This window comes from Sceloporus undulatus, chromosome 1, assembly GCF_019175285.1.
Source record: "Sceloporus undulatus isolate JIND9_A2432 ecotype Alabama chromosome 1, SceUnd_v1.1, whole genome shotgun sequence".
Lineage (NCBI taxonomy): Eukaryota > Metazoa > Chordata > Lepidosauria > Squamata > Phrynosomatidae > Sceloporus > Sceloporus undulatus.
The window spans coordinates 353138495-353166240 of NC_056522.1; the positions used below are offsets into that span (position 1 = coordinate 353138495).

General features: G+C 40.7%; 1 protein-coding gene across 1 annotated transcript in view; it reads right to left on the reverse strand.

The window, feature by feature from the left end:
- Positions 1-12090: 12090 nt before the first annotated feature.
- ITPK1 (inositol-tetrakisphosphate 1-kinase) overlaps positions 12091-27746 on the reverse strand; it is a 168848-nt gene continuing 153192 nt past the window's right edge. Inside the window, exons 8-10 of the mRNA XM_042446023.1 lie at positions 20944-21011; positions 19886-20048; positions 12091-15405 (exon numbers count right to left, since the gene is read on the reverse strand). Coding sequence (XP_042301957.1) covers positions 15086-15405; positions 19886-20048; positions 20944-21011 — 551 coding nt within the window. The 3' untranslated portion in view covers positions 12091-15085. The remainder of the gene's footprint in view (positions 15406-19885; positions 20049-20943; positions 21012-27746) is intronic.

Sequence of the window (27746 nt, forward strand, 5' to 3'; positions counted from 1 at the left end):
CTTTGTCTCTCTCAGTTGTAGTTCAATGAAGCTGTAAAGAACAGAACTCTGAATGTGAATAAATGAATGAATGAAATTTATTACGGTCAGTGACCAGTACAAAACGCTGAATGTAGTTGGGTTGGGCTGGGCTGGATTTGAATCCTTATTCATCATGTGTGTATTTGTCTTTCTTTCTGTGAGTGACCTTAGGCTAATCAATATTCTTTGAAACAGAGGTGGGCAACCTATGGCCCCAAACTTTGTTGAAACTGTTGAAACTGTTGAAGTCAACCATCTATGGGGATCAACAGAGGCTGAGTACTACTACTTTTCTTCAACATGTCTAAGGAGTTTATCACACGGGAGAAATCCTGTGCAAAAGCAGAGGTTTAAACTAGAAAAAAACCGCAAAAGCAGATTGATTTTCACATGACGCCGTTGTTAAACTTGTGTTAACCTGTACAGAAAGTGGACAGAAAGTTGACAAAAGCCACTCCTTTTTACCTTCGGAAAATCCCAAAAGTAAAAAGGAGCAGCTTTTGTTTACTTTCAGTTCGGGTTAACACAAGTTTAACAACGATGTGAAAATCAACCGTCTTTTGCGGGGGGGTGGGGGGTGGGTTGGGGTTTGCTTTTAAATCCCAGTTCTGCATGGGTTTTCTGCCATATAATAAACTCCTAAAAGTTGCTCAGAGTAGAAATGATTCAACATATGTTTAAAAATTTGCACATCTTCATGTCAATAGTCTGGGAGTTGCAATGCTAAATGGTCACCTTCCTAAGCTCTGGCTCAGATGTAACTTCTCGTATGTCCAAAACGTGAGTGAGAAAGTGGCAGAGCTACATGGGCTAATTGTAAATTTGAGCAATGTAACAAAGAAATAGCGGTAGGCACAGAGGTTTTCCACGTGAGAGTCAGGGAAACTGGGCTCATGAGGAGCTTTGCCCATCAACATATGTTCTCACAATGGCCAGTGCAATCGTCACAGTGGCATGTCTCTGCTCTCATCTATTAGTGAATTTTGTAGCTATCCTGAATTTGAAGTTGGATGGGGAGGCTGCCTATGACAATTTTTATGGATGTATCAAAACTGGAAAAAGTTGTGGTTTTTTTTGGATTCTACACCTCAAAATCCCTCAGAACCAGTTTGGCTCCTGATAGTCGTAGTTCAATTAGGATATTGGGAGTTACAGTCAGAAACAGTAATACTGCTGCACTCTGGCTCCTAAAATCTACTACTGTAGGCAATTGCTCAGGTTCTAATAATGTCAGGGTGCACTTAAATACAACTCCTAGCTTTCAGTTTTGAAAACCCATTTATTGCTAATCGGCCCCAAAAATGATAAAAACAAATAGATGGAGGCTGAATTAACAGTGTAGTATTGTTATTTATGCTGAACCAGGGCTCTGAAAAACCAGGGTTTAAATCCCCCTTTGGCCATAGGAACCCATGAGAGTCTCACTCTCTTGTTCTTAGAGGAACTCAGTGGCAAACGCCCTCTCAACAAATCTTGTCAAGAAAACCTGATGACAGGCTCTCCTTAGATTCGCCATAAATTGGATTTAATTCAAAGGCACACACCAGCAACAAATTAGCACTACCTGCCGAAATACTCTGAAGGCACCGGATTGTCTCTGATCTTGGAAGCTAAGCAGGGTCTGGCCTGTTCAGTAAGTGCAAGAGAAACCAAGAAGGAATACCAAATGCTGTGGGCTATATTCAGAGGAAGGCAACCTCTTCTAAATAAATCTAGCCCCCAACCTCTTATGATAGGGTTGCCATATGACAGAGTCAACCTGAAGCTACGGAACACCAACAAAATTAGCACTGGCATCTTGAAACCTGGATGACTTTTTTTGTTCTTGATGAATACCAGCCTTGTTGAACAGCCTTGCTTCACCAAACTATCTTCCATTCATTAACAAGAACACAGGACAAGATATTGAAATAAGGCCTTTATTTAGAATCAGGTGTTTGGGGGCAAAGACAGTTTTGTCTTCACAACAGACACAGAAACAACAACAGATGATAATGTGAGTGCATTATAACTCTACTGTTAAAAGTGGGGGGGGTATGAATTCTATCACACGTGTTTGGCAAAAAAAGACAAAATGAGATGTCAATATTGAAAAACAACAACGTAATTTTACTGAGTAAAATTATTACTGAGAAGGATGACTTGTCATGCTGTACAACTAAAAAGCTCAGAAGTGAGTATTTTTGGTTTTTATATAAGCCCAGATTTTTCTTTTATTAGATATATTTCTCTATCTCTATCTATCTCTCTATCTCTATCTATCTACACATTAAATATAAAAATCATTTAGTTTTTCATAAAAGTAATTTTGTGCATAGGACCAAAGCAATTCACCACAGTCACACAGAGGAAACATTAAAATCCTTATGCAAACTTGGCATAAGTATGAAAATGGTCTCATCTGTGTCTGAGCATTGAATTGGGCACAATAAGCCTTTTAAAAAACAGGTCCCGACTCAATAAACAAAATATTGTCAGTTACTAATGACAGCAAATAATCTGTTTTAATGGATCTTAATTGGGATCTCATTTGGAAAGAGGTATAGAAGTCACTCTAAACAGTTACAGCAGTTCAGTATCACTATAACTGCCATGGTTCCATCCTATGGAATCCTGGGAATTGTGGTCTGATAAGGTACTAATGCCCCAGAGCTGTCTAGCAAAAAATTCTAAATACCTCACTAGACTACAGTTCCCAGGATTCCATAGAAGACAACCATAACAATTAAGTGGTATCAAGTTGCTATAACTGTGTACTATAGATGCACTTCTAAACACACTAAGGAAAGAGAGGAGAGGCTCCAAAGAAATAAATAATATTAAAAATATATCTCTCAGAGTAAAAAAAAGCACTGAGTTTTTTTCTTTTCTTTACAAAAGAACAAAAGACTTCTCCATTATTTTTTCATGAGCTGCAGTGTCTAGAAGACAGAAATCACATTTTTTTTATTTTTTGGCCAAAGTACTTGTATATATTTAAAACATTAAAACACTATATGCTTCTCTTCACATACTAAAAGTTTACACTAGGCCATCACTGTGCAAATGCTGGAAGAACACCCCCCCACACACACACACACACAAATATGCTATGGGTTGCTTACAGAAAAAGGAAGTCGTGATTCCTTAATCTCTACCTTGTTGTTGCATCTGCCCATGAAAATGATTCGGGGACAGGTAACTCTTCCTTTTCTCTGTTGGGAATCAAACAAAACTGCACATTTACACTTTATTTTTCAGTGTTATGACTGTGATAATAGACTGGCATGTACAAGGTGTGGATCTCCAAATGATGTTGGACTAGAACTCCTAGCATGCTTTCAGCCACTGTTCAATAACCTCTACAGGTCCACACACACTGATCACCCCTGTACCTCTGGATCCACGGATTACTTATCCACAAATTCAGCCATCAACGGCTTGAAAATATTTTTTAAAAATATATACATTCCAAAAAGCAAACCTCGATTTTGCCATTTTATATAAGGAGCACCATTTTACGACATCATGGTATTTAATGGGACTTGAGCATCCATGGATTTTGATATCCATGGGGGGTTCTGGAACCAAACTCTGGTGGATACCCACTGTATTAGATTACACTCTGATAGGTCCAATGGATGCCACACAGACACAATGTGGATGCCGCACACAAAGAGAGTTCCAGTCTATGCCAGCTCATGCCCCATGTTATGTCAATCAGCTGACATAAAACACAGTCATTCAGATGCCTAGACTGTATCAATTCAGATTGTATGTGAGGTTCTATTAACGTTAATTTTTAATATATAAATAAATTTAAAAATAAATTAAAACTCTGAATGGAAAATAAGATGTAAGGGATAAGGAGCTTAAATCCAGTGGGACAACCTGTTCTGGAGGGTGGATGGGAATACTGCACAGCCAGTTTTTGGATGACACGAAGGAGGGAGATGAGAGAAAAGCAAAACAGTTCCATCATATTAATGTTGGATCTAGTTCCAAGGATTTTGTTGAACTGTCTCTGGACTGTGAAGTCGAAGGTTTTCATGGCTGGCATCCATGGTTTTTTGTGGGTTTTTCGGGCTATGTGGCCATATTCTAGAAGAGTTTCTTCCTGACATATCGCCAGCATCTGTGGCTGGCATCTTCAGAGAATGCTTGCCTGGAAAGGAGTGGTGTGTGTGTGTGTGTGTGTGTATATATATATATATATTGTGACCTGGAAAAGCAGGAGTGATTTGCATGTGGATTGTTCTGTTGCTAATGGCAGGCCTCAGGGTGGGAGGGTCTGCAAAAGAGGATGAGTGTCTGCTTGATTAGTGCTCATTGTCTACTGGGAGATTTCTCATTTGCATTTGCTGAGTCTTGATCTTGCTATTCCTCAGGACTGGTAGCCAAATTTTGTTCACTTTAAGGTTTTTTTGTTTTCCGGTTGAAATTATGCAGATGTTTGTGGATTTCAATGGCTTCCCTGTGCATCCTGACATGGTAGTGGTTGGCATGGTCCAGAATTTCAGTGTTTTCAAACAGTATTTTATGCCCAGGATGGTTTGTGGCATGTTCTGCTACTGCTGATTTTTCTGGCTGGCCCAGTCTGCAGTGTCTCTCGTGTTCCTTGATTCTTGTTTGCACACTGCGTTTGGTGGTCCCTATGTAGACTTGCCCACAGCTGCATGGTATGTGGTAAACTCCTGAGGCTGTGAGAAGGTCTCTCTGGTCCTTGGCTGAGCGAAGCATTTGCTGGATTTTCTTCATTGTAAACCATTTAAACCATTGTAAATCGTTCTTCTTTGTAAACCATTTGGCGGTTGTGTTTCCTCACCACTTTGCCTATTCTGTCTGTGACTCCTTTGATGTATGGTAAAAATATCTTCCCTTGGGGTGGCTGCTTGTCTTCACTTCTCTGGGTATTCCTGGGCCTGGCAGCCCTTCTGGTGTCTGAGCTGGAATAACCATTGGCCTGTAGAGCCCGGTCCAAGTGCTTCAGTTCATCTTCCAAGAAGTGGGGTTTGCAGATGCATTTTGCTCGGTCTACCAGTGTTTTGATTGTGTTTCTTTTTTGTCCTGGGTGATGGTTGGAGTTCTCTGGACTTTCTTTCCATAAAATCTCCCCCACTTCTTTCCCTTGTGAAACAACCTACAGCCTTGCTACTGAGTCCAGGAATAGTTTCAGTGTCATCTGCTTTATGAAGATTGGGCTTCAGCAGTAGAAGCAGCAGCATTGAATTCTAGTTCAAAAAAACATCTTTTAATTCTGGAAAGTTCACTGGGGCAGAAAAAGGACAGTCCTATTGTGGGTTAGTGAAAAGTGAATTCTCTTTGACAGACTCACCCATTTTGCCACAGGGAACTAAGGCACACATGCAAATTGAGAGTGAATACTACTAGTAGTAGTTGGGTGTTTTTGTTTTTTTAAAAAACAACAACACAGTGCTTTGAAAGAGCAATACCCAATTTCTGCTACAGTTTTTGCACACTCTGTAAACTTTGCTATTGCGGGAAGCTGGGAAGTCTTCACGGACAGTGAGTTTTAAAAGTGAGTTGAAAGGTTTAAGCCATTTAACCGGTAATAAAAAATTTAGACAGAAAAAAAGTGCTCACCAATATATCATGTTTTAAAAAAAATACAAAAGTTCTTCATGGTCTCTGTGATTCACACAAATCTGTGCCTGCACAGTGTATCTCTCAGAACCTTTTAGAAGTATGCAATATACATTTTGGCAATAGCCCTTCCCATCTTCTGTGTGCATCACCAATGCACATCCCGCTTAAATCCTGAATTCCTTTTCATCCATCGCAGCATCAGCATTGTTAGGAACTGTTCTTGAGTGTTTCTTCCTGTCTTTTTGGTTACTGGCATAATTTATGAACTTACCTTACTTCCCTTAATCTCTGTTTTGGCTTTGGTATTTCGGCTTCTGATTTCTTGATATATTTGACTTTGGACATTCGTAACTTCCCTTATGGCTTTGTGATTTGGATTCAATGTTTTTGGCCACTCATGCCCCTAGGAAGCTATGGCCTCCACTTCCTCCAGGAAGTGCCCTTCCTATGAGAGTACGATCACAAAGGACAGATGTTCAAAGTGCCTTTTGTGTCCAGAATAGGAGCCCAATATAGAGGCTTGTAGGGGTTCACCCCGTAGGTGTGGCACAATTGCTCGTCCAGGCTTCAGGAGAATGCCTTGAAAGCAGCAGACTGTGCAGCTGAAAACATGCTACTGTATTTGGCCTCTGTTGTAGTCTCTTCTCATTGTATGTCCAGAATTCCATATTCCACATCACTACATATTGCTTTGGGCACCTTCAGAGGAGTTCTCTGCTCCTATCCAAGCATTCCTCTACAGTTGGAAGGTGATACTGGTGCTCCAGTGTAAAAGCAGTCCCCACAGGTGATCACTGTGAGCACAGTATCGGAGGGTGAGATACTTGATTCCCTGAGGTCTCTGGTTCCCTCTACATCACAGGAATGGACCGATGTAGCCTACCTACCATTCCCTCTTCGGGATAGACTGCTTCCTCTGGTTCCACGCTCACCATGCCAACATCTTCAGTCCATACTGGCTTCGCTAGCACTAGGTCCTGACATTCTCAGTCACATAGGCTGTGGGTATACCAGTTTCCATCTTCATATCAGTACCACCGCGACCCACAAAGCCAATGTGATAGAATTCTGTATGGTAGGACCTACTCATCATGTTGGAGCTCCCTGCTATTATTATGAGAGGCAATGTGAACTATATTATTTCTGCTAAAATTACCTTCGCTGCCACGGCATGTTTGAACACCCCTGTCTTGTTCATCATCTCCACCACAACTTGGTACCATCACTAGTAGTGACTGTGCCCACCTTCAATGATTCAGTCCTTATCTTGCATGCATCATCTCAGAGGCTTACTTAGGCTACCTGTCTGAGCTACCCACATTTACCTACACTTACGTCACCTTGTACCTGAGCCTCATTGATACTGTCAGTGGATCTGAGACATACTCAGCTGCCAGCTGCTTCTCTAGTTTGGTTGGCCCATACAACTTTGCAGCTGGAGTCTTCAGGTTCAGAAGATGATTAGGATTCTTCCTTGAAGTTCTCTAACCTACAGGCTTTGGATTCCTCCCAGATGTGGTAGGAGACTACAAGGGGCATAATTAGGGTGTGCAGGAAGTGCAGACTGCACTGGGTGACATCACAGAGGGGTTGAATGTGCAGTGGGGTGGCTACTCACTGCCTCTCCCAAGACCCCACATCTGCCAACCCAGATACCTGTTTTGTCCATCATCTGTGGCCACTGGTGGGGTTATGGTGCTGCTGCCACCTGGCAGCCTCACTAACTCCTCCCCTGCCACCATCATCTGTTTCCTGCCCAGCCAGCAGTTCCATCAGACCTGGAGGGGGATGCCAGGTGGCAGCAGCCCCTTTCCCACTATTTTCCTTTGCTTTTCAACTAACAAGAAAGGTCTACCAGTCTCTGTGCAGCACTTTTCTAAATGGATTGCCACCACTATCTATCCCACCTATGCTCCTGCTGAGAAGGAACCTCTGGCTCAGGTGAAGAACAATTGGCCAGAACAATGGCTGCTTCAGCCACACCCCTAAGGCATTCCACTTCAGGACATTTGCAGAACTGCCACCTGGTCCCAGCCTTTGACCTTCATAATGCATTATAGACTAGATACAAGGTCCCAGGTGAAGGCCGTGTTTGGAAGGGCTGGTCTGTTATTCTGCATTACGTGACATTCATTCCTCCTTTGGTGAGGAGCCTGCTAGTCTCCCATTGGTGTGAATAATAGAGACCACAAAGAATAAGAAGTGAATGCTTATCTGTCCCTGTGGTTCTTCAAGTGGTCATCAGGAAAATCACACAACTCTGCCCTTCCTCCTTTTACTGCATTCTGCTCTCCTTAGTGCCTTGGCTGCTGCTTCGTTGTCCAGGGAACTATGGTTTAGGCAGAAAGGTCATGCATAAGGAGGTTGGGAGAGGATACTGTCAAAGCACATATTGCATAGTTCAAGAAATAAGAAGAAGGCTAGGTATGGGAAGGGCAGCTATGAAAGAACTAGAAAAGATCTGGAAAAGTAAAGACATACAACTGAACACTAAAGTTAGAGTTGTCCAGGCAATTGTATTCCCCATTACCATGAACGGATGCAACAGCTGGATAGTAAAGGAAACAGACAGAAAGAAAATCAATTCATTTGAAATGTGGTGCTGGAGAAGAGTGTTTAGGATACTGTGGATAGCAAAAAAGACAAACAAATGGGTCCTGGAATAGATCAAGCCAGAAGTCTCCTTGGAAACTAAGATGAGAAATTTAGGCTAACGTACCTTGGTCACATAATGAAATAGTGTGGATTACTAGAAAAGACAGTGATGCTAGGAAAGGTAGAGGATAGTAGAGAGGAAGACCACATGCCAGATGGACAGACTCAATTGGAGGGGGGGTATGGGCATGGATTTGCAAGACCTAAGCAGAGCAGTGGAAGATAGAGAGTCTTGGAGATGTCTCATCCATAGGGTCATCATGAGTCTAGATCGATTCGAGGGCAGCTAATAACAACAGCAAAAGATTCCAAGAGATGCACTGCGCAGACACAGATATCCCATCTGTGTGAGTTCACAGATGACCACTCAAAAGAACCACAGTTACAGGTAAGTAACCTTTTCATTTATTTACAAGCACTGTCTTAAAATAAAGTCCTCCTCCAGGGAATTTCTGAAAAACTTTTTTTTTAAGTGTACAATGATATTTTCACATTTTAATTTGCAAATCAACTCATTTAGATTCAAAACCAACCTATTATCAACTCATCCAGTTAAATCAGCTAGGATTTCTTTAAAATGTGTAAAGGTTTTTCCTTTAATTTACAATGCTGCTGACAACAACTTTGTGAGACTGTTATACATTTTAAAAGCTATAGAATCCCATGACAAAGTCACACTATTCATTTAATATACACAAAGAGACCAAGAGTATCTGGGAGAACCAGGGTAGAACCTTTTCAATTTTACCCAGTGAAAACAACAATATTAATGTAGGTGCATTACTAATATACTTCAACACACATCCCATTCTTGTTTTTAACTACATATTAGTGCCATGGATAATTTACATAAATAGGGTACAACGTTACAGATTCTGAGAAAGAGTAAAGAACATTTCTCATTTTGTTCACTACCGGGGAACTAAAGCAGTGCAGATGAGTACAGTATTACATTCATGCTGAAGGCGACACGTTTATTTATTTATTTATTATAGTATAGTATTCTGGAAAGATGAGTTTTCTGAACAGAAATTGAACCTTTCCAGTATGTGGATTTATGCCCAAGTATGCTCTAAAACCTTTCAGTCCACACCTGCCCATAATACAATGCATGTAATGGATTCTGCCACAGTTTTTGGACCATCAGGAACCACACTGAGGAGTTTATCACACAGGAGGAATTTCTCTTAATTTCGAATGAAAAGAAAGTGGGGCCAGAATGCATTCACATGAATTCGCTAGTTCAGCAAATTTACTTGAATTTGAATTGCGTTTGAACTGACTTCCCATTGCCCGAAAATAGCTTGCCATTGCCCGAAATTGCATATATATCACGCAATAACATTAAACCCCATGATTGCGTCCAGATTGCCATTGGATTATACTTCCAATTTCCCTTGTCTGATAAACTCCTGAGCTTTCTTTCTTTCTTTCTCCCACCCTTCAGCAAAATGCTCTCCAAATATTGTTCAGCCGAGTACAACCAAACGCTTTGTTACCGGTATAACACAAAATGCTACTGGAAAGACCTTGAATGATGCTGGTTTCACATCTATATTGCACTTATTTACCATGTGCATATACAAAACCACCATACAGGCTGCTGGCTAGTTCACAAGAAGTCTACTTGGCTTGACCCTGCTATGGTTTAAAGAACCAGCACAAGACACACTTGCCTAAAAGCTGAGACATTTGTACAGGATACTAAAAAACCCACGAAGTTAGTCTGTGCATGTTATCGTGCATTTCATTCTGCTGCTATCATTTATCATTCTGGTTGACTGGATCTTATTTCCAATCTATGTTTTAGGGTGTAAGCATCAAGTATTTTTAAATATTAATTTCAATGTTTACTTCATTATTACAAAAACTGTTCAAAAGAATAGCAAATAAATTTTGAACTGATCTTAAATTGAAAAAAAAACAACAACAACCTAAAGTCAATTCTTTCAGAACCATCTCCCTGTACAAACTATTTAGGATCAGCCATGATGTGAAAAACAACTTAATTCAAAATTTCGTTTTAATTTGAAGAAGTCTCTACCACCAACTATTTCTGGACAAATTATTTCTTATCCAATTTGCTTACCCTTCCCCCAGAACATTTCACTAGAACACGTCAACCTCTCCCCCATTTTCATGCTTAAATTGTGGCAAATCTTCCAGCATTAAGTTCACAAATGTCTCCACTTTTATCAATGAGCGGTGTGTAACACACATGCTTTACAAACAAAAGGTACATTTAAGGATGGCTTCATGTGTGTCCTCAATATTTCCTGGATTTTCGATACATCCTATATATGATGGTGTGGCCAAATGACCTAATAAAGATCTCAGGAGCCTGGCCATTGCTGAGGCTTTGTTTTTAAACATGTTTGTTGAAACAGTTCTTTGCCAAAGATAACTGTCCCAGGGAAAATATATATATAATATTTTAAGGACAGTCACAGAGTGTTCTTTGCAATGAACACACATGAACACTGAACATTACTTCAATAAGCTGTTTCCCAGTGCAAAATAAGCCTTCCCTCAACCTTGCTACACAGACCATTCATCACATGGCTGTACTTTACTTTAAAAAGTGGGGAACACGAAAAACATTTAAAGAAACTTATATGAATTTATGCATAATAACTTTCATCCTTCACCAAACCTCCTACTTAAAAGTCATAAAAGTTTGCACTGCAGTACTAAAAGTGACCCATGGTCTGTCGGTGCTATCCAATAGGCACCTGTCACTCACAGGTGGCTTTTCCTGGGCCAAACTGAGCCATACTGAAAACCTCAGAACTATGTTGCTGTTTTTCATCCAGATAGAAACATGTTTGACTGTTTTGACTCCATGGCTGGGATCCTATTGGTTAATCCCAGCTAGACTAGACCAGATAAATCAATTGCTAAATGGTGAGTTAACACACAAGTAAATCTTAGTAATTGAATGAATCTACCCTAGTCAGGACTAACAAGAGGATAAAGGGCCCATACAGACAGGCTAAAATAAAGCTGCTTTGGGTCACTTTGGAGATATGCTGTTTCAATGCTGCATGCATCCTAAGAAGCTGGAAACTGCGCCAAAGCTACGCTCCAGTCCTAAGGACTGCAACGTAGCTTTGGTGCAGCTTCTGACCTCTTAGGATGCATGCATCATTTAAACAGCATATCTCCTTAAAATCATATGAGTTGGAAGAGACCATGAGGACCATCTAGTTCAGCCTCCTGCCATGCAGGAACTCACAATTAAAGCACCCCTGACAGATGGCCATCCAGCCTCTGTTCAAAGACCTTCAAAAGGAGACTCCAACACTCACCAAGGGAGTGTGTTCCACTGTCGAACAGCTCTTACTGTCATGGAAGTTCCTCCAAAAGTTGAGGTGGAATCTCTTTTCCTGTAGCTTGCATCCATTGTTCCGTGTCCTGTTCTCTGGAGCAGCAGAAAACAAGCTTGCTCCATCCTCAGTATGACACCCCTTCAAATATTAAAAGGCTATGTTTGACAGGGAATATCATGCATGACCAAATGTGAAGATATTCAGGAGGGTAAGTTCACACACACAAAAAGCTGCCCTTTGAGACAAAGACATGGAAACATCCCCAAAACAAACAAGAAGCTCAAGACAGAGCTATTGTGCAACTGCAGTCCAAGATATAAAATTGATTTAATTGCTTTTTGTTTGGATTCTGGCAACACTTGCTCACTGCTGTGTTATTCATAGCAGCACACCCATGTTTTCCATGACACCTACAGGAATTAGCAGGGCTATAGTATTGTTTTTGTTGTTAGACTCAATATATTAAGACAGTAGAGCAATGAACAAAAGAACAACAAGATACTTGCTGAATCCAGTTATAATGCCATCTAATTATAGAATAGTTGTGGGATATGAAAAAAAATTACATCATAATTTCTCTTAAATTAGCATCAGTTATAGTTATGGTGAGAAAGATGCTGGCAACTTACCAGGGTACAGAATTAAAAGTCAGGCTTTGGTTATAGTTAAGATCTGGGATGCATTTCTATAAGACATACTCTTTGTTAAGACTTCAGAGACTTTACAAAATATACTTAATAATCATTTGTAAACAAATATAAAATGCACAATTATATTTCAGTAGTTTATTTTGGAGAAAACAAGCAGTGCAAAATAAGCCAACCAAAATTTAGAAGGTAGCCATGAAAATAAATTCTTAGTCATTATTAAAATTAGAAACAGCATAAGGACACTGCAATTGGATCCAATACGCAGATTGCTGTAAACAATTCTGAAACATCTCCTGTTACTTAACTAGACTGAACATTTTCTCTTTTAGCTTGCTTGTCCCATAATCCAATTTTAATATTGCCACTTCCACAAATGATGGGTAAAGGTCGGGGTAATGGTTAACAAAAAAAAAGGTGTAAGATAGTAATGCCATATGACAACCATATATGCTCCAGATTGCCTGCTCTCCAAGAGCAAGGGCTAAATTCACAACTCCTCCTCCTGCTCTCCCTCGTAATGTTTTGTAAAGCAAGATGCATGACACTACCTCAAGACGTTTGTTTCTTGACCCACACAAGGAGCAGCCAGTGTGCAACACTACAATATTGACACTCAACAAGATGGCATCATGAAGTTTGATTTTCTGGAGACTTAGCTGCTTTCAGAGATGCCATGCATTAAGACAACCTGAAGTCGTGGCTTGTGTTACATGCACACCCATACCAAATCAAGCTGAAAAGAAAAATTTACAAAATTCTTTTCAAAAGGTTTTCAGTTTGTTCTTTTAGCTCGTGGATTTACAAAGGGCTTGCTCTATCACAAAGTGGCTAACAAATCCATGTTCAACCCATGCTTCGTATTTACTCCACTGCATGTAAAACAATCACAGGCAAAACTCTACAATTTATTATGACACTTCAACAAATCTTGGGATTGGGGGAGGTAATTATTTAGAATCATTATGATCAAAATTTGATACAGTAGTCCAGAATGAATGTTTGATGATCTTTAAATTCTATTTAAGAGTCTTTTATTTAATAAAGAAAAGACTAATAGTGTTTATAATCTACTGCAGGGGTTTTTCTGAAGTTGTAAAAAACAAAGTCCTATAGCAATATTAACTTCTCTCTCTCTCTCTCTCTCTCTCTCTCTCTCTCTCTTTCTCTCCCCACACAAAACTAAAACTTATAGGCTTTCCACAAAATATACCCCCAAGTGTTGGACAAATACATGTCTTTGCATTATTTCTGGTCACTTCCCTCTTCCCCTACCCAAAATTTCATGAGACTCCTCAGTTCTCTTTCTTCTTAAAGATCTAAAAATATCTAATATCAGTGGGGGGATAATATGTTACACACTTCCTGGAATGGATTATCTTTACCAGCTGTGAGCACTCATGCTTCCTTGTATAACGTCACAAAATAACATGTGGCGTTGCTTATATACCTGCATGTTCAATATGCTCCTTTTCCCCTCCAAGAAAAAGAAGAAAACAGGGAGAGAGGTTATGCCTATGGCCTACATCATGGCACTATAGCCTGACTCCAAGTGAGTGAGCTCTGTCACCCTTGGATCTGCTGCAGATTGCACTACAAAAGAAAGTGGAATTCCACTCCCATTTTTACTCCTTTGTAAAAACATATTTTCAAGGGGGAAGGGAGGGGGAAGGTGTGGCAGTCAGAAAAATTGACAGGAGACCACATTCTTATGATTTGTCAGCTTCTGGCCCAAATCCAACATGCTAGCTGCCGTCCACTAACACAACGAGGCCTTCCCGCTTTCCTTCTCTTCTCTTCCCTTCCCCTATCCTCCCAAGCCATTGACAACACCAGGAAATCTGCTACATTGGCTGGGGGATTCTAGGAGGTGAAGTCCAAAAAAGTAACTCTTCTAACCTTCTACTCTCTTATTGTGCTCATTGTCGAGAAAATGAGGGAGTAATGGTCGCAAAGAGAGTTGGATCTACTGTGATTTAAGGATCAGGAAAGCAGCAGAAAATGAAGACACACTAGTTAAAAATGAACATCCCTGGGTTACCCCTTGTGTCAGATATGCTAATATTCCCAACCATTAGTGAGACAAGATAAATTAGAGACAGGAATAATCTGGTCTTCCAGATGTTTCTGAAATGCAACTCCCAGCATCCCCCATCATCAGCTCTCCTGGCTAAGTCTGCTGAGAGTTGCAGTCCATCATCTGGAGGGCCACATGGTTCCCACCTTTGGCAGACGACACTAGCAGTGTTGCAACAACTTCCATCTATTATTAAATTTAACAAGGTGATATACTCTACTTTTCACAGTGACAAATGAAATAGAGGAGACAGTTTGAAGGTGACTCTAATCAAAGTAAACAACACCAAACTTAGGCTTTTAGGTTTTACTGTGTTCAGTACACACATAAAAAACATGTAGCATCTCAATTTACTCTTTGGGTTGTGTTGGGAAGAAACCAAGAACATCTGAACACATTTTAGCATCATTCTATCAAGTCTTTGAGGTTTATCCTTGAGATCCTGATCCCTAAAACTTATAAAGAAGGGAGAAAGTGGGGTGGGGTGGAATATAAAACCCATCCTCCCATATTAAGGTCTAATGATTAAGACACATGCACACACAGACACACAGAAATACACACACACGTGTAAATTCACTACAGATCTACAATAGGAATCTGATGAAGTGGACCCAGACCACTAATTTTGTTTTCATTTTTAAATTTGTGTTGAATCAACAAAGATTTGTTTTGTTTAGTAGTAGCATTACCAACCAGCCTGTTCTGGTCCTTGAGCCTACAGGGTTATTTCTCTCTCTTTTTTCTTTCAGTCTGTGGCACAGATTGGGTTATTGGGAGGAAGCTTTCGTTGCCAATGTGGCAACACAGTGTTGCTGAAAGCTTGGAGACACCGCAGAGTTACAGCCTAGTCTCTGGTGCTGAAGTTTCATGGAGCTGTTGGTCTCGCTGTCCACAATCCAGGAGTCTTTGCCCACCAGGCTCCGGCAGGCTGCAGCAGCACAGCATGTCCGCTCCCCCACAAGGCTGCTGTTTTGCTCAGCCAGATGTTTGCTACGGTTTAGCTGGGACACCTCTGGAGCTTGGCCCTGCAGGACGGTAGCTATGTGGTTCAGGAGATCCATGAAGAACTCCGAGACACCCTCATAACCTGAGAGAAGAATTAGGTAGAAAGAGGTAAGAAAGAATCAGATGAGGGCAGTTTTTCCAATCAAGATGAGTTCTTTCAATAGGTTCATTCCATCTTTCTTCTCATCCAAAGTATGCAGGGAGCAACTATTAACAAAAGGTCACTTTCCATGGGACCACAACCAACAGAGATATTAAATCACCGGCACCTCTCAAAAACACAAGAATATTACTTTGGCATTCATAGGCTGCTGCCACACTGAAGAAATAAACCAGTTTGATTCCACTTTAACTTCCATGACTCAATGTTATGGAATACCTTGTCAAACTGCAAATTCCAGAATTCCACAGCACTGAGTCACAGCAGTTAAAGTGGTGTCAAACTGCTTTATTTCTGCAGTGTGGCTACACTCATAGTGGATTTATTTTCCATATGATATATATGCTTGTTTGGGGTCAATGTAACCAGAACTTGGAAAAGTTACTTTTTTAGGCTACCTTTTAGGCCGATCCAACTCTCAAGTGATTCTGGGAGTTGCAGGCCAAAAACTTCTCCAAGTTCTGAAAATGACAACCCGAAATGACAAATTTTAATTTAATTGACAACAATGAATGACAATGCTGGAAGGAGGACAATAACTCATCATTAAGGAGAGATTTATGTGTGCGGATCATGTAAGTCTTCTTGGATCCCATTTTGGGAGAAAGGCAATTTTTTTATTATAAATTAATTAAAAATTAAAAGTATACAGCAGAGTGGATGGAGTTGACAATCCATTCCAAGCACACCATATGCTCAGGATGAATCAAAGTAATGATGGTGTAGTGGGACTTCCAGTCTCATCATAGCATTTTCCTCCTTTGGAAACCTCTAAGATGATAGGACAGGAGAGGGAATTAAGTTTAGCTGGAACAACCCCTAGATGTCTAAATATGGAAGGAAAGAAGGAGATAAAACAACTTTCTACTCCAAAGTGATGTGAGAGTGCTGCAAAATAAAGGGAACCTACCAAGTTGCTAGCTGCACTCTTTCTAAGGCAAATTCTTTTCCAGAGCAATGATAAATCCTCATGACAGAATAAAATAAACAAGGAAATCTGGACATTTTAAGGTCTATAGCAAGAAATGTTAATCCAAACACAGGAGACATGCCCCAAAACTGATTTTGTTTGGTTTGGTTAAACCTTTTAATTCAGAGAAATAGGTTCTTTGTCACAAACTGCAGTTCCTATATTACTGCCATTCAAGTTATTTCCCCACTTCCCCTAAACCTCAACACTACCTCCACATATTGGGACTGCTGCAGAAAATACATGTGTCACATGAATGCCTCCTGCAGAATCACAAATTGTATTACATAAACCTGGAGCTATACTGTGGCTCTCAAAAACATATTTCAGTCAGGATTATTCCTTTGCACACTTGGTACTCCCTGGTGTTCTCTCATTCAAGTACTAACCAGGCTCAACCCTTCTTTGCCTCCTAAACAGAAGATTAACTATTCTGATTTCCTTATTGTTTAGATTGAATTTATCTATGTCTTCTGTGGTCATTATTTTTGTTTTCTTAATGTTCAACATTTTGTACTTTTGACATTGTCCTTCCTTAGTAATTGTTCCAAGTTTGCAATGTTTTCCACTAGTATTATAGTGTCGCTTGCATATCTTAGATTGTTGATGTTCCTTCCTCCTATCTTCACTGCTCCTTCTTTTGAGTCTAAACCTGCTTTTCTTATCATCATACCACCCAAGGAAGGAAATCAAAATATTAAGTGTTCCTGTGCCGTGGACCAAAGAAATCAGACGAAGACTACGGATGGGAAGGGCAGCTATGAAACAACTAGATGAGATCCTAAAGGGTAAAGATATACAACTGAGTACTAAAGTTACATTTGTTCAAGCCACTGTATTCCCAATCACCATGTATTGATGTGAGAGCTGGATAGTAAAGAAAGCAGACAGAAAGAAAATAAATGCATTTAAGATGTGGTGCTGGAAAAGAGTGCTGAGGGTACAGTGGACAGCTAAAAAGACAAACAAATGGTTCCTTGAACAGATCAAGTCTGCAATCTCCTTGGAAACCAGGATGATCAAATGGAGGTTGTCATATTTTGGCCACATAATGAGAAGGCAATAAAGCTGGGAAAGATTGAGGGTAGCAGAAAGAGAGGAAGGCCGCACACCAGATGTCTAGACTCAATCATGGAAATCATGGGTATGAGTCTGCAAAACTTAAATAGAGAAGTGGAAGACAGGGAGTCTTGGAGAGTCTCATCCATAGGGTCGCCATGAGTGGGGTTGACTCACAGGTAGTTAATGACAAGAGGTATGGCAGTAGTCCCACAACCGATGTAACAAGCTATGTTCAGTCACCATGTTTACGGCAGTCATATGGAACAATAACTTCACCTGTACAGCACTTTATTCAAATCTTGTAGTTTTAAAGAAGGGGAACAGATAGAAAGAATCTGACACTTGGAAGCATGTAAATGGCTGGAATGCTCACAGGAATAATTCCAGTTTGGGATAATCTAGAAAAGCAAGAGGATGTATTACCTAGATACTATTGGAGGGAGATAGCTGGCTAAAATGAAGAAACAGTAAAAGAGTGCAGAGAGGATGATGTGTATTTGATAACTAATGAAATCAGCTTTGGGACAGAAAAGGTAGACAGAGGTGTTTATCACATGGAGCTTTTTGGAAATTTTGCAGCTCAGATCCGGGGTGACTGCGGGTTCAACGATGCGGATTCACATCATAACGTGAATGTGTTATCAGACACGATTCCTTTCTATGGGCACTCCTTCCGTGGCATTTCTGCAGTGATTCCAAAGTGACCCCTCATTTTGGTGAAATCGGAAAAAAAGTGAATTCACAGAATTCGCATTCAAGCTCACTTTGATTTCACTTCGAATTGGTCTGTTGTGGAAGATCACTCCGATGTCGCCCCCCCCTTGGCCCCCTGTGTCCTGCTCCTTCATCCCCCTCCTCCTCCTTCATGTCGTCTCGTCCTCTCTGCCACTCTGCAACCTATCCCATCATCCCAACTGCTCCTTCAGTCCGATCCTGGCCCCAGTGACCCCCTGCAATATCCCATCATCCTCTGCCTGCCCCTTTAGTCGATCCTGGGCCACAATGATGCCCTGTGACATCATCCTCTGCCTGCCCCTTTAGTCCGATCCTGGCCACAATGATGCCCTGTGACCTATCCCATCATCCCCCGCCTGCTCCTTTAGACCGATCCTGGCTCCAGTGACCCCCTGCGACCTATCCCCATATCCCCCGCCTGCTCCTTTAGTCCGATCCTGGCTCCAGTGACCCCCTGCAACCTATCTCATCATCCCCTGCCTGCTCCTTTAGTCCAATCCTGGCCCCAGTGACCCCCGCGACCTATCCCATCAGCCCGCCTGCTCCTTTAGTCCGATCCTGGCTCCAGTGACCCCCTGTGACCTATCCCATCATCCCATGCCTGCTCCTTTAGTCCGATCCTGGCTCCAGTGTCCCCCTGTGACCTATCCCATCATTCCCTGCCTGCTCCTTTAGTCCAATCCTGGCCCCAGTGACCCCCTGTGACCTATTCCATCATCCTGTGCCTGCTCCTTTAGTCCGATCCTGGCTCCATGACTCCCTGTGACCTATTGGAAGGGCAACCAGGTGTGATAAAACATTCACGTTTAACGTGAATTCGCATAGCTGAACCAGGAGTGACAAAAAGCTGCAAAAAGCCCCGTGTGGTAAACCTCAGAGGCACCATGAATCAAATGAAAGCCATCCTCTTTGTTAATTGACAGTGCTATGAAAATTTCATGTCTCCAGTTCCTCAAAAGCTGAAACTTGGCCCTGGAGAGCCTTCCGATTCTCCAGGGCAGATTCTGGGTAGGGGCAATTATCCCATCTTCATTCTGCTGATAAAATCATTTCCTGTTGGAGCCTCATCATACTACTTCCATGGTGATGGAAGCTCTAAAATGGAGTCTCTGTGAGCATACAGATGTTCTCAAGTGTAGGTTCCTCCCTGAGATTACAGCCCATACATTGAAACAGGAAGTCACCTAAATAGATTCCTGTTCAGACCTTCAGCTGCACCTTGAAGTGGTCATGGTTGAAGCCAGCAAATACTATGATGTTGGGGATGTAGCTAACAGGCTCTGGACTGTTCCACTGCACTTTCCTTGACTGTAAGACATTTCCGAAAGGGGCTTAAGTAAATCCTTACATTAGTCATTGTTGTGTGCCTTCAAGTTGTTTCCGAGTTACGGTGGCCATAAAGTGAACCTATCAGAGGTTTTCTTGGCCGAATTTGAGGCTAAGAGAGAGTGACTTGCCCAAGGTCACCCAGTAGGTTTCCATGTCTGTGGGATTTGAACCCTGGTCTTGCCAAGAATGACTTATAGACACACAACAACAAGAACAACTCCAGAGTTGTAGTCCAATACTCAAAACACTACATTATGCTGGATGTTCTACATTTAATTTTAACAGACTATAGCAGCTGACTCTTACCTGGGAATGCATTAATATCGATGACGGCATGCTGACCAGTTTGATTGTTAATGATGATGTCAATCCCAAAGAGAGAAATTCCCAGCGCTTGCCTCAGCGTCTTCGAGATTGCCTGGATGACATCATCATTTGGCCTCTCAAACACACCTTCTATTTTATCGAGCTACAAAGAGAAAGGAGACGAAAAACAGGGGCATGTTTAATAAATGGGGAGAGCAGAGTTCCAATTACAAAGCTCTCCCATTTTCCAACCATCAAATTTAAACAAGAATAGCAGGTCAATCAATTAAATCTAAGTCTTTGGGAAAGTGTCAGGTTTTTCCATCTAATTAATTTAATTAGGTTAAATTTAATTAACTTACTTCAAGACTGATACAATAGACCTTAGAAAAGAGATATCACCTGAAACTCACAGAATGATCTTATGGTTACACAATCGTAGAAGAGGTCTGGTTACTCAAGTATCTATGCTATCAGTATAGTTAAAATCTGTGGTCTGATTTATGCATCAAACCGCAAATTTTCCCAGGTGTCTTATGGGAATTATTGAGGTTTTCAGCACATGTTTGCATAACTCAATAGCACAGCACATATTTTGTATGCAAGAAGTCCTGTATTCAATTCTGGGCATTTCCAATTTAAATAACAACAAGAACAAAAACAACAGATGAAAGGAAAGAGCTCTGCTTAAGATTCTAAAAGAGATTTTGCAAAGATAATTTCTTGGGACTATATTCCCCAAATCCTCCAAACAGGTTGATTTGGGAGATCCTTCTAGATATAGCTTTTTTAAAAACATAGGGTCCCCCCCAAAAAATCTCTCCCTTAGAGAGACAAGTCAGAATAAACAACATGCAACTTGGTAGATCAGCTTCCTTTGTTAACTGTGAGATTAAAGACACTACAAGGCATGTCAAGAGGCTTTCTTAGATGATTCTGAGCTACAGCAATGATATCTAGACTGAATTAGGAACAGACAACTACTAATTCAGAGAACTATACAAAATGTGAACCATTCAGCAAGTAATTATTTCCAGAAAGAAGCTCGCAATACTTACTGCAGTTAGAATGGAAGAAGATTCTGGTTTTGATACATTGTGGCTGTTGAAAAATATTGATTCTCTATCTGTAAGTTGAAAGTATAATGTTAATGTTATAAACAGAATTCTGGAAGTTGAAATGTCTAGGTTATATACAGGTGGAGATAGAAATTCTCCAGAAATTTTGAGGCCACGGGGGAAAAAGAAAGCCCCCTCCCCACGCCCAAATTCCTGCCTTGGTATTTGATTCCAAAAATGATACTGTACTTTATTTACTTCAATCCTGCTTTTGTCTTATGCAGACCCAAGATGGCTTTTCAAAGTAGATTAAAACAGAAAACCACTACAATCAATCAATTTAAAAGCTATTAAATAAATTTTGTATTAAAATGGCACTGGATTAAAACAGTTTAAAGCATTTGAAGCATAGCAAATGTGGGAGAAAGTAGACCTTGCCCCATTGAAAGACCTTGCCACAGCAACCAGTTGATAGACAGATGTCAGTCTAAATAAAATGATTTTTGCCTGCTGGTGGAGACATGGGAGGACACTTCTTTCAGCGGGTAATGTTTTGTTACTGGGATAAGAATACTAGCTTTTCCTGCAAATAAACAAAAATAGCTTTTTTTCATTCAGGGCTTATATCCATTTTTAAATTTGCTTTCTCTCTCTGTGTGTGTCTATATGTCTGTGGCCCTTATCACACTTGAAATTTGAACTAAAATCCAGAGCCAATCTGAAGTGATGGGAAAGCAGAGTCAATTTGAATCCATGGCAATTCATGTGATGAATTGTCACACGTGAAGAACGAAATTGTGGTCATTCTTGAGTCAAAGCGGGTGAGTGCGCATTAAATTACCATACCAGTATATACCATGAGGATTCACCAATGCAAATTGGGACCCTTGCGCATGCTCAGTGGGGCTCTGGATGCATCGTGAACCTTTGCACTTCCAGGGTGAAGAAGGGGGCCATTTCCTGGTTCTATTTTCATGTGAATGATGGCATCACGTTTCTTCCTCCCTTCTATTTTCCCATCCCTGGCAGCCCAATCGAAACGGTCCTCCGTGTCAGAGCCCCCATCCATTTCAGCCACATCTATATCTATCCTCCTGTCATTCTCCTCATCCATTTCAGCCACATCTACATCTATCCTCCCTGTCAGAGCCCAGCTCCATTTCGGCCACATCTACATCTATCCTCCCTGTCAGAGCCCACATCCATTTCGGCCACATTTATATCTATCCTCCCTGTCAGAGCCCACATCCATTTATTATTGTTGTTGTTATTAAGGAAATAATAATAATAATAATAATAATAATAATAATAATAATAATAAAAAATTTCTTTCACTGCAAAATAATCAGTGTAGAAGCTGCAGCTTTAATTGGAAGTAAATCCTTTGGATCTGAAGGAGACCCATTTTGGAGGAGTGCAGAAATGATCCAGGTTCCCTTAATCTCCATGCTCCCTAAAGTACCGCCTCCCTGAATCCATTCCACTCTCCTTCCCTTTGTAACAGCTGCTTTCTCTTAGGCTGCATCTGCACTGGGGAAATAATCTGGTTTGACTCCACTTTAACTGTCCTGGCTCAGCGCTATGGAATTCTGTGAACTGTAGTGTTGTGGGACATTGAGCATTCTCTGCCAGAGAGCTCTGGTGCCTCAGCAAACTAATAATTTATTATTATTATTATTATTATTATTATTATTATTATTATTTTGCAGTGCCTTGTTCTCCTTTGGGTACCTGCATCCACCTTGAGGAGAGGCAAGAAATAAATTGTTTTTATTATTAAAGAAATATTATTATTATTATTATTAATAAAAAAAATCTTTCCTGCCTCTCCTCAAGGCTGGAGGCAGGGTGCCTTGTTCTCCTTTGGGTACCCTATCTCCAGCCTTGAGGAGAGGTAGGAAAGAAATTATTATTATTATTATTATTATTATTGAAATATTATGCAGCCTCCATTCTTGAAGGAGTACCAGAAGCAAATGGAGCAAAATTGCAGCGCTGCATCATGGGAAATTTGCCACCTTGGAAGTTTGGGGGGGGGAGTGTATCAGGACAGAAGCAAAGTTGCATTTCACACCAGACCAATTCGAATTGGAATCAAAGTGGGCTTGGAAACAATTTTTGTGAATTCACTTGTTGCTGAATTCACAAAAACCAGGAGTCACTTTGGATTGACTTTGGATCTGGCTCGGAAGTACTCCCCATAGAAAGCAATCACGTGTGATAATACATCACGTTTTAACATGAATTCGTATGGTTGGACCAGGAGTGACTCCGGATTGGAGCTGCAAAGCCCACCATCTGATAAGGGCCTGTGTCTGTGTTTACAACCAATTTTTTCCCTGACAATGTATTTGGGACACCAAATTTATGTTGATGACTTTTCCCCCCAAGAAGACAAGATGATCTGTCAGATACTGAAAAGCAAACAAAGAAAGTCCCATTCTGCCTCATATGGACATTTGTTTTCTGTTTCTGGGTGTTTGGGTGTTGCACAATACCTTTCATTTTATATTCACTGAATGTCCTATGAGTACATGGCATTTTTACATCCCAAAATATACTAAAATTGCCATGGGGTTAGAAAATATCCAAGATGGCACTCAGGGCAATTTTTTTAAAAAATCAATTAAATAGCAGCCATGTCCCTGAAAACACTACTAACAGAGTTCCTAAAAGACTACTTCTAAAGCTAAGCCTTCACTTTCACCTCCATGGGCTTCAGAAAAGCTGGTGTTTTCATTAACTATCAGCACTCACTAGGTACAAAAAAAAAAAAAAATCTTGGATCCAAATATTGTTTGTGTCTACACTATGCTCCGGGGTTATTGTTCTCTAAGCTTGTGCTCTGTCAAATGTGCAAATCCAGATACTCTACAGCTCCTGAGATTCCACCTCAACATTAGGAGGAACTTCTTGACAGTAAGGGCTGTTCGACAGTGGAACAAACTCCCTCGGAGTGTAGTGGAGTCTCCCTCCTTGGAGGTCTTCAAACGGAGGCTGGATGGCCATCTGTTGGGGATGCTTTGATTTGGATTTCCTGCATGGCAGGGGGTTGGACTGGATGGCCCTTATGGTCTCTTCCAACTCTACTATTCTATGATTCTATGATTCTATCCTGGCATTCTGACAGAATAAAACCCCATTTAAAAAAGCATTTCACTAGGAATTGGAAGGGTAGCCATGAAGGAACTAGAGAAGATCCTAAAGTGTAAAAATATACAACTGAGCACTAAAGTTAGAATCATCCAAGCCATTGTATTCCCCATCACCATGTACAGATGTGAGATCTGCACAATGAAGAAAAAGGACAGGAAAAAAATAAACTCATTTGAGATGTGGTACTGGAGAAGAGTGCTGAAAATACCATGGATGGACAAAAAGACAAACAAATGGTTTCTAGAACAGATCAAGCCTGAACTCTCCCTGGAAGCCAAGATGACTAAATTGAGGCTGTCATACTTTGGCTACATCATGAGAAGGCACAACTCATTAGAAAAGACAATAATGACAGGAAAGGTAGAAAGTAGCAAAAAGAAAGGAAGAACACACGCTGGATGGATGGATCAATCAGGGAGGTCATAGGCTTGAGCCTGCAGGACCTAAGCAGAGTGGTTGAGGATAGGGAGGAATAAAGATGTCTCATTCATTGGGTCACCATGAGTTGAGACTGACTTGAGGGCAGTTAACTACAACAACAACAACAAAGGAAACATTTCATCCTATCGCCTTCTATATTCCTCCAATTCTTCTAACTTTCCACAGGAAAAACAACAACGACAACATTTTGTCCCTGGGGGAAAAAAGGACCTCTCCTAGGGTTTTCTATTTTCTGATTCCACTCCCTTCTCCTCACTTAAATTTAGCTGTTCAAATCACATTGGACTCCAAAAATATTTTAACTCACAAACACTAGGGGGCAGTGCAACCTTGAAACTCTATGGGCATTTACAATTCCTCTAAAGGCTTTGGACTGTACATTCCCTTGCATTTGCATTAACCCTAATTTGGAATTAGCAACACATTATTCTATTTCACCAGGGGTATAGCTACACAGGGGGGAAATGAGGGTATTGCTCCCCAAATTAAAACCCCAAGTTAACATTTTCCTTCACTCTCCAATTTTTTAGCACTGCGATAACTTAAAACTTCAGGTGAACATTTAGAAACAGAATTTAGGCAGCCAAAGAAAAGGGGCAGGCTGCATTCCCAAGGGAATACAGTTGCATTAAATACATGAAGTCTAGATGTGAATAATTTTCAGTCTCTCAGTGTCTGCAATGCTAGAAAAGTTCATTGGAGAATTCTTATGGGCCAGGGAGGGGGGATCAATACCTTTGTGCCCTTTCATAACTACATTCCTGCATCTCACATAATGGATGGGGAAGTGGCAGACTGGCTGAAAAAAGGAAGAGGAATCTTTACAACATTTGTTCCTGTGTGGTTTTTCAAAGCAAAAAGGCTATGATGTGGTAGGACACTGTTGCGGGACAGGAGGGGGGGGGGTAGGAAGACAGCCATGCTAATATATGTTATTATTTCTCCCCCATCTTATCTTATCTTATCTTATCTCATCTTACCCTATCCACTTTCCTTTCCCTTCCTTCCTTCCTGGGGCTAGATCTGGAGGTGATGGATCACTTTCAGAATGTGATGAAAGTTCCAGAATGTGGTCCTCCTCCACAAAAAAAGTATTTAAAAACAATTTTCAAAGTATCAGGAAGAAAAGTAAAATAAATAAATCAGGGAGGGGGGTTGCACATGATTGGCTCATGGATCACAATTTAAAAACACCTGTGTTGAAAGATGAACACACACACCTGAGCCAGTGTGGTGCAGTGTTTGAGAGTTGGACTATAACTCTGGAGACCAGAGTTCTATTCTCAGCTCAGCCATGAAACCCACTGGGTGATCTTGGGCAAAAAATCTTGCCAAGAAAACCCCAAGATAGGTTTGCCTTAGGGTAGCCATAAGTCGGAAACAACTTGAAGGCACACAAGACAACACACACACACACAGGTAAATTTATCAAACTCAACAGGATGGACTATATATACTTATGCAACCAAAGATGCCCATGTTGAATTAAAGTGCCAGAAAAACAAACACAGCAGGAGAGTATGATCATCCGAATGTGCCTTATGTTCTGGCTTGGTGGCAGGCCTCACAAGTTTCAAGAACAGATTCAGGCAAATACATTCTTGTTCTCTACATAACCTGAAAGGCACCCCTAAGAGATTTTATAATTCTGATTGGGAAATCAGAGAAGCATTTAAGAATATAAGAAGAGTCATGCTGGGTCAGATGAAAGGCCTATCTGTTCTCACAATAGCCAACCAGATGCCTGTGTGAAGCCACAAGCAGGTTATGAATAAAATAGCATCCTCTTTCTTGTATTCCCCAGCAACTGGCATATACAAAAGCTGCCTGGGATAATGGAGGAAACTGTGATGAGTTGTAGCTACTGATAGTTTTATCCTTCGTGAATTTGTGTGATTCCCCCTTTGAACCTGTCCCTGCTGGTGACTATCACTACATCTCAGATTTTGCACTTTAACTAAGTGTTGTGTGAAGCAGTAGTTCCTTATTGATGTCCTGATTCTTGTAACAATCTGGGGCTATAATATTACTTATTTTTCATTCAAATACAGTATTTAAGTTGTATTAAGGAAAGGTCCACAACCTTAAAAGGTTGAATTTGTTCTGAGAAAAAATGCTGTGAAACGCAGCTTATATTCAGCAACATGAGTTATTGATAAAGGAAGCGTCAAACTTTGTCTGATAATTTTTCGTGGGTTTTTGGGGCTATGTGGCCACATTCTGGAAGAGTTTATTCTTGACGTTTTCACCTGCATCTGTAGCTGGCATCTTCAGAGAATGCTGGCATGGGAGTGAGTGGGATATACAGTGGGCCCTCTCCTTACACAGGAGGATCCGTTCTGAATCCCTTCACGTAAGGGAAAATCCACCTATGCTCGAGCCCCATAGGAAATAATGGGGCTCACGCATGTGGCGGAGCGGCGCACGCACACAATGGCCATGCGCATCATTGTTTCCCTCCCCAAGAGGCTTCTGCATAAGCTGGAAGCCGTGTAAAATGCATCCGCGATAGGCGCGGGCACACTGTATAGATTTCTTGTATTGTTATGTATTATTTATATGTATTATGCTATTTTTTTTTTAGATTGTATGCCATGGGCATGTTTACTTTATCTATTTTATTATTTGTATGTACAGCGCTGTGTAAATCTACCACGCTATATAAATAAAGCATAATAATAATAATAATAATAATAATAATAATAATAATAATAATAATAATAATATACTGTGTGACCCTTGGTTGAGAGGAAGTGATTGACATGTTAATATGTGTGTTGGTCTGTTGTTGAATGGCAAGGCTTCCAGGTGTCTATTTAATTAGTGATCCCTTGTCTGCTGGGAAACCCTCTCAACCAAGGGTCACACAGTATATAGACCCCACTCACTTCCATGCTAGCATTCTGTGAAGATGCCAGCCACCGATGCTGGCAAAACGTTAGGTATAAACTCTTCCAGAACACGGTCACATAGTCCAAAAAAACCACAAAAAACTATGGATGCCAGCCATGAAAGTCTTTGACCTCACTTTGTGTGATAAATTTACGTACATCAGGTGGAGTAGGGTTTTTAAAAAATGCCCCAAACACTACATGTACAGATAACATAATTTTTCATTCCATGCAAGGAAGTATTCAAAGGACCAGACCTATTATTATTATTATTATTATTATTATTATTATTATTATTATTATTATTATTATTAT